Below are 11700 nucleotides of genomic sequence, written 5' to 3' on the forward strand. Positions count from 1 at the left end.
ATTCTTAGTTTCCTAATTTAGGAAGGCTTGCTAAGAGATGCACATGTGCATATACCCTTCATCATACAGAACTAATAACAAGAATGCGGACATTTGATTCATACGGTTTGGTAAGAAGTACTTTGTGCAGCATTTCCCTCGGTATCAGCCTAAACAAAATGCTGCGTTCTTCCCTTGTGAATTAGGAAACTTAAATTCAGCTGCCCTGTCAGTTTTGCCCTGTACCTATCCTGAAAAAGGGAAATGTTATTTTACCAACCACTGTGACTAAATCCAAGTAGTTCACCTTCTCTAATTCTGTGCCAGACCAGAGGCAAAGGTTTCCGTTACATTTGAGAGTAAAATTGTACTTGTGGTTTTTTATATATTTTTATTTATCCTTTTTGTATTCAAACAAGACGGAACTTTAATTCTTAAGGCCCCAGTTTGCACGGGAGGTAAGTTCCAGGTCATTGCATGCATCGTCAGAATGCACATAAGCCCACCCCATTACGCCGAGTCCCATTCCTCCCCTCTTCATCTCTCTTCCAGGTCCAAAAGTGGCACCTGCGTGCACGGTTGTGCATGCTTTGAATGTGTGGAAAATGGGAGTTTCCTGGACCTGATATCCCAAGCACCAATAGCAAGAGGCTTTGGACAAACTTGGTAGCAGTTGAGCTATGCCCTGCTACTTAGTGGTTCACAAGGAGCCTTGGCCTGCTGTACTCTGCCTTTTTCTAAATTTTACTCTCTTGAATCATGCCCTTTTTGAGATGCCAATGAGATGCGAAGAGCGATTCTTTTACTTTTATGCATATATCTTCCCCCACTGTTGTGCGCCTCACCCCTGACCCTTGCATAAGTAGTTTTTTAATCACATCGTTCTGACATTCTGATAGAAATGGCAGGAAGAAGGACTCTTGTTTTGCATTTAGGAGCAAAGGTCACACGGGAAGATACCTTTCTTTAGAAGCAAGAACCCCTGCAACTCTTTCCAAGGTTCTCTGATGCCCGCCAGCTCATATGGCCTTGCACTTCCCTTGCTAGCCATGTGTTGCAACTGCAGGCACCTCTCAATAGGAATACAAGGCTGAGGTAGACACCACAAATGCACATGAACTATAATCACAGTGGCACAGATTACAGTCACAGAAGCTCAGGTTAGAAGTCAGCTGCATTTTTTCCAGTGGAAGCGGGCCTTACATACAATCCGTTATCCGCAAATTGGTCTTCCGAAAAATGGTGGTCCTTACATCATGTGTTCCACCTCAAGCACACCTGGTGCAACTGAAAGCCCTTGATGAGTTGCATCGGGTACGCTTGAGACAAGACCAGTTGTATTTGTGCTGTTGCGAGGAATTCCATTCAAGGGGTTGAATAACAGTGAGACTGGAGAAGCTGCTTTTTCAGCTGAATTTAGAGAAACCACTTGAAGCATCCATTGTGTTGAGCTATTTCAATTGCTTTGGTTTGATTTGCTCATTGCAAACAGCTGAAAGTATGTAAAAGTTGATAATAACCCTGCTTTGCAAAGGGAATTGAATAATTTCAACTGCAACTGTAGTTCCAGATTTTCCAGGTTTGTGATGAGGGTTGTCTTGGAAATGATGGTTCCCCTGCATATGTCATGAGGGAATGCCAAATCATATAAAAGTGGCTGGAGGATCTAGTCCTTGTCGAAATCTCAGGTTACACATAACTTGCTCCATTATAGCTATATTTCAGAGTGAGTAGTACCAAGCGTTCAGTGTAAGATTTCAGGCTGTTTCCCAATGAGTTGCTTGCTTTCCACGCTGCCAAGCTCATTTATCAAGCAGTTTTTTTGACAATATATTTACATTGTTGTCATCAAAATATTCAGCAACGTTAAATTTGGACAACAAACAGTAGTTTCTTCAGTAATACTCTTATCAAAATTAAATTCCAAAAATCTTGCACCAACTGACATTCCCAACTTAAATGATATGTATATAGTTTATTGCAATCCTCCCCCCAAAATTAGGTGATATGGAAGAAAGCATTTTTGAGATGTGCAAAGGAGTGCAGTACTGTCTGTGTAGTACAGGCAACCCCTGATTTGTTCGGGGGTTGCATTTCAGGTCATCACACGTGATGGAGGAGCCCTTTTCTTGCTGCTTCCAGGGTTCCTGCAGTTCATGCATGCACAGTCATGCATGGTTAGAACTTGCGCAAAATAGTTGTTGCTTGTAATTTTAAGGAGTTTCCTCTAAGGAAACTGGAAACATATGTTAAGGGTCATGGTTCCCAAAGTTTATTCCTTGGGAAGAATTTGTGTGCCAATGTCAACTGATCAGGATGTCACCAGCACTCCACAAATCAGCATTGGTGACCTCAGGCTTCAGTAGGTAGACTACCTACTTTTTTCACTGTGTTGATGGGACACATCCCAGTTAGATGAATGAGCCTACTTTGGTGGCTAGAGTGGAAACTAGCCTAGAAACTTGACAGCAGTTCTCAATATGTTGTGTTTAGATAACTGATTTTAGGGGATAACAAATCAACAAACCCAATTATTTGTGGAAGCATTGTGGATAGCACCCCAAAGGTGTGCACTTGACCACAAGTCTGTCTTCATTGCAGACATGCATGATCCTGGCAAATTTACCATTCATTTCCTTTGGTAGCTTGTTCACATTCCCACTTTTTCTGGCAAACAGATAGCTTGGTTTTTTGAAAATGCTCTTGTCTAACCCCCTAACTCTGTGCTTGTTTGTGTTTGGCAACAGGTACAACAGATAAACCATCATCACCACCTGCTGCAGTAACCGATGTGAGGCAGATGAATGAGAAACCGGAGACCATTTTGTTTCAGCCATGCCAGGAGCGGGATGACTTGAGGAAGCGTCTTGCACTGTTGTCTCCTGGGTCAACCTTTGATGACTGCAGGTAAAAGACTGAACGGTCACATGAGGGTATATTCCCAGGTCTAATGCGTGTGCACTTGGGCATGGGTCTTTGGCTCTTTTCCAAGGCACAGCTGTTTGAGTTGGGTGGGGGGCAGCTAAGGATGCCTTGTATGGCTCAGTCAGAGAGCATGAGACGCTTAATCTCAGGGTTGTGGTTACAGCCCTGTGTTTGGCAAAAGATTCCTGCATTGCAAGGGGTTGAACTAGATGACCCAGTCTTTGTTAGCTAGTGAAGTTATCTTTGCAGATTACGGTACTTACACCACCAGTGGCCAACTCCATGTGGGTACAGAGGATGCTTAATGTATTCTTTTTGTTTCATATAAAGTAACCTTTATAGGAGGGTGCATGTTTTCTTTCACTTTAATACAGTGGTACCTCAGGTTAAGTACTTAATTCGTTCCGGAGGTCCGTACTTAACCTGAAACTGTTCTTAACCTGAAGCACCACTTTAGCTAATGGGGCCTCCTGCTGCCACTGCACCGCTGTAGCACGATTTCTGTTCTCATCCTGAAGCAACGTTCTTAACCTGATGCACTATTTCTGGGTTAGCGGAGTCTGTAACCTGAAGCGTATGTAACCTGAGGTACCACTGTACAGTGGAACCCCTATTGTCAAACATCTCGGGAGCAACTGCTTCCATTTTCGAACAAGCCTCTGAAGCTGAACGGCTTCCAAGGCGCATTTCTCTCTTTTCTCAATGGGGCTTGCCAACCGCCCCATTGAGCCTTGGTTGTTGAACATTTCGGAAGCCGAATGGGCTTCTGGAATGGATTATGTTTGGCAACTGAGGTTGCACTGTACTTAAAATGTTTGATGTGTATACATGTGAATTTTATGCTAAGGTCATGCTCATCTGATATCTATCCTGGTGGGCCGCCTAGCCACAAGCCAAACCATGACTATGAAAGGCTGAAGATTCAGTGCATGAAGGCAATGCCCAATCTGCAGTCTCTACAGAACCAACACACCAAAGCGCTAAAAAGATGTGAAGAATCTGCTAAGGAGGCTGTTTTCTATCAGTAAGTAAAGGCACACAGCATATGCACACGGATGCATTTTGGTTTCCTTTTACCATTACTACATGTCTGTTAAGCTGCCTTAGATCTTCATGTTCAAAGGTCCTTCATAGCTTTTTTCTTATCCCCAGCTTTAGTCAACTTTTAAAATGGCATCATTTTAACATCAGTAGAGAGATAATGTTCAGAGCTTCTGGTTGCAGATTTAGGATTAGTTTTTAAAAATCTTTGAAGACGGAGAGCCAGTTTCTGAAAATTATGGTGGGGAGTATAAGCTTAGCTTGGTGTGGAATGAATCGAGTTTAGCAACTGTTGGGTGACTTCCTCAGTCTTCAGCGATTTGATGATACTTGTCCCCTGCTTCCCCCTTTCAGAACCCTGCTTTCACCAGCTCCAAGTTGGAGTCCAGTGCAGTAAATAATACTGCCAAGGAGGATTCTCTTAAGGGCAATTAGGTATCAACAAAATTCACCACACCAAGCAACAGTGCAGAATCTGGTGGTTTCTAATGGTGGATATTTCTTAATTTTTTAACTTCTTTATCAAATTGGAGGAGATGACACTACACATACTAATTTCTGTGTTTGATAGTGTATAATGGTGGTGACTAAACTATGATCCTCCAGAGAGTCTTGGAACACAACTGATGCATGCTGGCTGGGCTGATGGGGAGCCCAACAATATCTGGAGATACACAGCTGGATAGAATTAATAAACCCCTCTGAGTCCGGAGGATTTGCTGTATTTGTGGTGGTTCTTTTATGGCTTAACAGGGATGCTTACTCGATAAAGCAACGTTGCTTTTCCACGTTTTCTAAAATGGCTTTTTAATTGCCGTTGGAGCATTTTTATATGTACGTTTCTAATATCTGAACAGTACACTGCACAGTCGTCTGCTGAGTGACCAGTCGCAGGTGGAGGAGGACATGGACACTTTGAAGCGGAAGAACAACCAGTTGGTACGAGAGCGCGATCACCTCCAGCAGTCATGTGAGGAAATGAAGAGACTTCATGATGAGGATCTGAAGGAGATAACAGACCTGCGCAGTCAGCTGCAGCAGGTAGCCTTTGCTCTGTTTTTGCCAGCTGAGTTCAGCTTCTCATTTATTTTCTATTCTCTTCCCGCTCCCACTGATTCCTCAAGTGTTTCGGGGGGCACTTCAGAAGAGTGTCTCTTCCATTCCATTTCTTTAATACGCAGTGCTTATTTCTTTTCTTTAATTTCCATAGATGACCAAAAAAACCCAACCCCCCCCCAAAAAAAAACCCCATCATTGTGATGTCAACTGCATGTAGAAGACCAAAAGGGAATATTGCTGGTTTCATATCAGAGATGTGAAGGATGATGGGAACTGTAATCCAACAATATCTAGAAGGTGCCACATTGACTGCCCCTACTACATAGGGGTGTTTTCTAAGTCAAGTGTGGGCAGCTTTATTCCTTGAAATCCCTCTCCTTTCACAGCCTTGAAAACGTATTTTGAATGTAGCCTACAGGTATCTTTAAGAGAACCTCGGCTTATTCATTTCTTCTTTAACCCTGCCGTCCTTGTGTAGCATCCATTTGTCAACACGTGGAGCTGTGTCTTTGTCAACCCATGTAGTTTCAAAGGCTTTTTACTCAGCACTAGATGCAGAAAAGGCTTTTGACAGAATATATAAAGAATTCAAGTAAAAAACCAAGTAATAATTTGGCAAAATTGGGTGGAAAAAGGTATTTTGACATTGAATCAATTAATTGATGAAAATTACAAATTTGTGGAATATAAGACTTTGCAAGTAAAGTATGGATTAACTAGTGAAACACAATGGCAACACATCCAATTGAAATATATGTTGGAAAGGCAGTTTGGCCCTGACGCTATAGTAGCATCAGAAACACCCCTGCTGCTACAAGATTTAATTTCTGCAACGAAAACAAAAAACTCTACACTTGCACTATATAAAACCCTACTCAACAGGAAGAAATATGATTTTGAATACAAAAATGGAATGAAGAGTTAGGGGTACAGATGATATATGGGAGACAAGTATAAAATCAACAGAAATAGCCTCTATGGATCTAAGACTAAGACTTATTCAGCAGAAAATAATATTCAGAGTCCACTGAACTCCAGCAAAACTTTACCAGAAGAAAATAACAAATGCAGACAACTGCTGGAGATGTGGAAGTAAAAATGCGAGCTTAGTACATATGATGATTAACTGCCCAATGATAAGATCATTTTGGTGCGAGGTGAAGATATATATAGCAAGAGTAATAAAAAGAAATTGTTATTTAGGGGAATTGAATTGAATTCTAAATTATATACCGGAAACGTGGGAGATTACAAGGGGTCAAAAAAAATTGGATGTACCGTGCCATATTAGAAGCAAAAAAACTTGTTTTGAAGAATTGGAAGAGCCACAAAAAGATTCCATTGAGCACATGGATTGACAATATGGACAGACTAGCCACATATGAATGAATTGCATGTCGACGCAAATTAAGAATGGATAAATATGAAGAAATCTGGAAGAAATATTTAAGCGATAAGGCGGACGGTGGTGGGAAGTAGGGGGATGAGAGGTGGGGGAATATTGTTAAAAAGGTGTAGTCATAGGTATATTAGTACTCAAATCTGAAATGTTAAATTGTGTTATTAGTGTTATTGCGGTTTTTGTTGTATGTGTTTTTTGTGGTTGTTTGTATTGAAAAAATGATTAAATAATAATAAAAAAACCCGGCAAAGGGTTCTTTTGCTCTGAGTAGTTTATGAACACTCTCTAGAAATAGATGCATGCCTACCAATTGACCCCAATAAACGTGTATTAACATTGACAGGGCCATAAAAACAAGTGTTTCGAAAGCAATCCATTCTCCCTTTGTTGAGAATATATTTTAATGGTTTTAAGCTTAATTTTGAGCATTACGCATCTATAATAGGGCTGCAATGGACATTGTAACTGGTGTGCCACCTTGTGGTAGACTTAAACAGAACTGCAGTTGCATTTTGTCTCATAATAGTGGACAGTAGATCAAAGAAAGGAGGAGCTTGGGGCCGGGGGATGATTTTGCCATTCAGACTTAGAAGGACACAGTGGGAGAAGATCCATGTTCAGGAGACACCTTTGGGCGGGGTGATATATTGGGAGAAAGCCCCATGAAGAGACATTGGATTAAAAGTGTCAGAAATCAATAGAAGGGAAGGGGCGAGTATATTATTTTCAAGGAAAAATCAGTAACTGTGTCAGGCAGGGCAGACCCTTCATCTTGCTGTCTGCTTTGATGCCCTGTATAGTTTTACATCTTAACATGTACATTGCATACATGAGAGGTGTCCTGGGCCTTCTGGTGTCCAAAGGGTATTTAATCAATGATCATATGCTAATAAATTGAGTATAAATCCCAGTGATCATGGAAAGCTAAATCTCTTAAGAGCAGCCACTTGTATACATATGGAGAGATTTCTTTTCAGAAGGGGAGGGAATATGCAGTACAAAGTCTGGGTACTGTTAACTGCTGTTTATGTTCCTTCCTGGATGTTATGGGCCCTTTTCATTCCTGGAATTCCTCCCCTTCCATTCTATACTGGAGTTTTTTTTTTAAGGAGAAAACTGAAATTAAATCTAAAAAGGTTACTCCGTTTCTCCAAGAACTTATTCAGCTTTTTACATGAGCAGAACCATGTGTTGTGCCATGAAACCAGCTTTTCAAAGCCCTGAGGATTCTGTACAGTCTCTTTGGAACGCAGCACTTGCAGCTATTTTCCTTCTGCTCACAGTTCTTTGGCTCTAAGCATGTTGTGATTTTTTAAATATGTTACCTCGTCAGCTCTTTTGAGGGCCCTAGTGAGCAGAAAAGAAAACCTCCCTGTGTTTTCCCCCTCCTGTTTACAATATGACTGAAGTTTATCTGCCAGGAATTATTATTCAGAATATCTTCCGTTATTCCAGGTAATGAAGCAGAATGGGTCGTCGCAGACACTCAATAAACCCTACAATAAAGCAATGGGCAAGCTGGAGGGCGTGAAGAAGGATTACGACGCACTGAGGAAGCGGTACAATGAGAAGATGGCGAGCTACAATACTGATCTGAGCCGATTAGAGCAGAAGGAAGGCGAAAACAGGCGACTCCAGAAGCAGATTGACAAGCTGAACAGAAGGTAGAAGATGCTTTTGCTAGAAAGCCATTTCATGTTTTTGTTTTTTACTAGAACAAACTTGACACTCAAGTTATCTCTCTGAACTTTCTTGGCTTTAGTCATGGTTTTTCTGCTTGCTCCCTAGTGACCAAAAATCGAACAAAGTTGACCTGACTGAGTAGCCACATTGTGTTCATGTGTTTGCTCCAGCCACATATAAAGTGCTGTGTATGTGTGCCTGTGTGAGGGCTGCATCCCATGATGCAAAAAACTTTTGTGCACACAGTGACACCTCCTCTTTCTCTCCTCTGGAGCACATTTGGGGGAGAGATGTGGAGGTAGAGAGGAAAGTGCTGCAGAAGTGGATTTCTGCTTGCACGGCGTTCAATATAATTTTATGTGTCCCATGTCTAAGTAAAAACATCAAACGTGGGTGAACTATTCCCCTCCCCTGTACCATGGTTTGTGAAGTGAAAGGAGCTCATCTCCTTTCACCAACATTTCTTTTATAATGAGATGAGAACCACTGCTTCTCTCCCCCCTGCCGCTCCCACATTGAAATGTGAGCAGGGCAGTAATGTGACAAAGAAAACATGGCTGACTCTCCCACTTCTTATTTGGTCCTTTACACAGTTTAGTTTGGTGTGTAAAAGAGGAAGGAAGCTTTCATAGGGCTGCGTTTCGCTTACAAGTGGTGAAAAGACTTGCTGTGACTGTCCTCCCACCTCTCTTTAGGTTTGAGACCGGGCAGCAAGAACTGAGCAAGGCCACTGCCCAAAACAAGGAGCTACAGAGAGAGATGGAGCGGATGCAGGCAGAAGTGACAAGGTTTAAGACAATGCAGCTGAAAGCAGTGAAGGATGCACAGAAGTACAAGGAAGAGAGGGACTCCGTTTTCACCGAGTATTGTCTCATCATGAGCGAGAGGGACGAAGTCCTCAATGAAATGGATAGGCTGGATACAGAGTTGGAACTTGCCGAATCCAAATTGAAAAACATGTCCTCAGAGAAAAGAGTGGCTAGTGGGGAAATGGAAGCCTTAAGACAGGTGTGGTATTGTATGATGGCACTTGCTCTGGCCAGAAAGAGTTGTTCAAACCTAGTGGTGTTGACTGTGTAACTCTGCGAGTTTCTAGACCAGTCTTCCTCATCCCTCCCTTCCTCGCCCTCCAGATATTTAGAACTACAGCTGGCAAAACAAAAGTCTTAAGTATTATTGCCCTCTGTGCCAATCATCCCTTGGTCAGAATTAACTTCTCTGATTTCTCTATTATTACTTTGGGGCTGCAGAGTGTTTCAATTTTTTATGCAAGCAAATATGTGTTGCAGCTTTAAAGATATTTGCTAGTTGCATCTAATTCATGCAGTATGCTGTATTATTCCTTCTTATGCATGGCACAGGCTTTCAAAAATTCAGTGTGTTTTCATTAAGAGAAAGACTTTCTTGTACACTTAATGTACCTCCAATGATGGATTTTTATTTTATTTCAGGAGCTGAACTCGGTGAAGGAAGAGAGAGGTGTGGCTAGGAAGAAAAAAACAGAAGCCGTTATCCAGGTAGGGTGGGCTCATGGAATGATAGTGTACAGTTAAGATGCCCAGTTACAGTGGTACCTCAGGTTACAGATGCTTCAGGTTACAGACTCTGCTAACCCAGAAATAGTACCTTGGGTTAAGAACTTTGCTTCAGGATGAGAACAGAAATTACACTGCAGCGGCAGCAGGAGGCCCCACAGCTAAAGCAGTACCTCAGGTTAAGAACAGTTTCAGGTTAAGAACGGACCTCCAGAACGAATTAAGTTCTTAACCCGAGGTACCACTGTATTTGCTAGGGGCTGCAGCCCTGTTGCATTCAGTTGAAACTGTTCTCAGGATGGCAGTCCTGAACTAGGGGAAGAAAACAATAGGCAGTAATGTTGACTTTGTCTTTAGGGTGGTAAATAGTTCAACTGCAATATGAAAATAAGGGCCACATTAGCTACTGGTGATTTGTGTGTGCTCCATTTTTAAGAGTGGTGTGTGTTTGTAGCTAAATAAGAATAAAAAGGCTGTATGGAATAAGGAGTGCAGAACCCTTTCTTCAAATGTTTTCTCGTACCCAACTGAGCACAGTTCCAATATGTGAGCTCGGGCTGAGGAGGAAAGCAATCGGGAGAAGGATAGCAGGGAGGGGACAATGGTGCCCCACTCCTTACCCATACATTTCTTTTGGTTTTTTATTCTTTAAAAAAAGATGTCCCCCATGAGATTCATATATCTCCATATAACTACCAGGGAATGCAGTTGGATTTTTCTCTGTAATAAGTAAACTTGTTCCGGAGGAGCACTTTATATTGCTTACAGCAGAAATCTTGCACATCTCTTGTGAAATTCTGGGCCTAAAGGAGTTTTCCCCCTCTTTCTTATTAAGCCTGACTGTTTTTCCTTTTTTACTTTAAAGTAGGTTCTTCCAGTGCATGTGTACAGTGTTCTGTGGTTAATAGACCTGAGCCTTTGAGCCCCGAGGAGGAGTCCCAGCTGCTTCCTCCTTCTCCTCACCTTTACCTGATGGTCTTCCCGCCCTGCCGCTGTTGTTTTCTGGCCGAGCCCTTTGGAGAGGAGGAAGAGGACCTGTGCCGCCGCCACCAATGCCATCTGCCATGCAGCCTGCTTCTGCGAAGTGGTACGACTGAAGGGACTACGGCTTTATTGAATTTTGTGTTGAAGACAGTAAAGATGTTAATGTAAATTTTGAGGAATCCAAACTTTTGTTCAGTTGTCTTGGAGGAAACAGTAACTTCAAGCATTTAAATGAAATTGATCTTTGTAATTCAACTGATCCAAATGAATCCAAGCATAAAAGAACTGACAGATCTGTCTTATGTTGTTTATGAAAAGGAGAAAAGGGTGTCTTCAGGGTATGTTCCGCTAATTTTTAATGCTCTTCATTTTGTTGTTTTTAATCACTAGTTAGTGTTCAAGATATCCTAGTTAAAACTAGCAATTCCTTTTGAAACTTAAAATGAGTAAAGCCCATACATTTGTATGTTTGATCCTCAAAGCTCTTACATCTCACTAGGGAGGGATTAGAGGTTGTTGCTTGTCAATCTGTACATTTAGACCAAATTGTATTTGCACTGTTAGTATGAAAGCGAGTGGCAAAATGTTACTACACTATACGATCTTCTTTTGGGTGTGTTTGTTGTTTTTTGACCAGTTTGTGTTCAGAGCAGTGGGGATTTTTTTTAATGTCTACATTATTTCTAATAAACTGTTGAAGACTCCATGGCTGTCAACTGGCTGGCTAGCTGTAACTTCATGTATTCTTACTATTTGTTGGAATGGAATACTTAATTTCTAGTTGGAATAAAAGTGGGGGATTATTTCATCTGTTTGAAGGAGGAAAATTCTAATATTCCCAAGCAAGTCTTTTTTTTTTTTAAGGATCTGTAAGTTGTGGGTACACTGACAGTTTAAAGGGAAAAAATGTTGTGATTTGACTAAAATAAAAGCAAGTTTTGACTTCCTTTTTTTAAAAAAGGTAGGTTCTTCCAGCAACTTGCAGTATAGGACAGAAGGAATAAAAATACCATGGACGCCAAAGTACCAGAGGACCATCATTGGCTCCAGTAGGGGTAATATATATTTATATTATTTCTTTCTTGGAAATTA

At 41.5% G+C, this 11700-nt stretch overlaps 1 protein-coding gene across 13 annotated transcripts in view; it reads left to right on the plus strand.

Annotated features, from left to right (window-relative positions):
• The window catches only part of LOC310677442 (disks large homolog 5-like), a 37460-nt gene extending 26000 nt beyond the window's left edge, over positions 1-11460 (plus strand). For 9 of the 13 annotated variants that reach the window (XM_083440502.1, XM_083440504.1, XM_083440498.1 and 6 more), the window contains 7 exons: positions 2727-2886; positions 3752-3928; positions 4803-4986; positions 7862-8070; positions 8785-9097; positions 9541-9606; positions 10493-11460. In XM_083440502.1, coding sequence (XP_083296628.1) covers positions 2727-2886; positions 3752-3928; positions 4803-4986; positions 7862-8070; positions 8785-9097; positions 9541-9606; positions 10493-10546 — 1163 coding nt within the window. In that variant the 3' untranslated portion in view covers positions 10547-11460. Of the gene's footprint in view, positions 1-764; positions 2887-3751; positions 3929-4802; positions 4987-7861; positions 8071-8784; positions 9098-9540; positions 9607-10489 lie in introns of those variants that run through there. The other 4 variants (XM_083440495.1, XM_083440505.1, XM_083440494.1 and 1 more) reach the window with 4 other exon arrangements.
• Positions 11461-11700: the final 240 nt, after the last annotated feature.

Source organism: Podarcis tiliguerta (genome assembly GCF_965153285.1).
Source record: "Podarcis tiliguerta genome assembly, chromosome: 5".
NCBI lineage: Eukaryota > Metazoa > Chordata > Lepidosauria > Squamata > Lacertidae > Podarcis > Podarcis tiliguerta.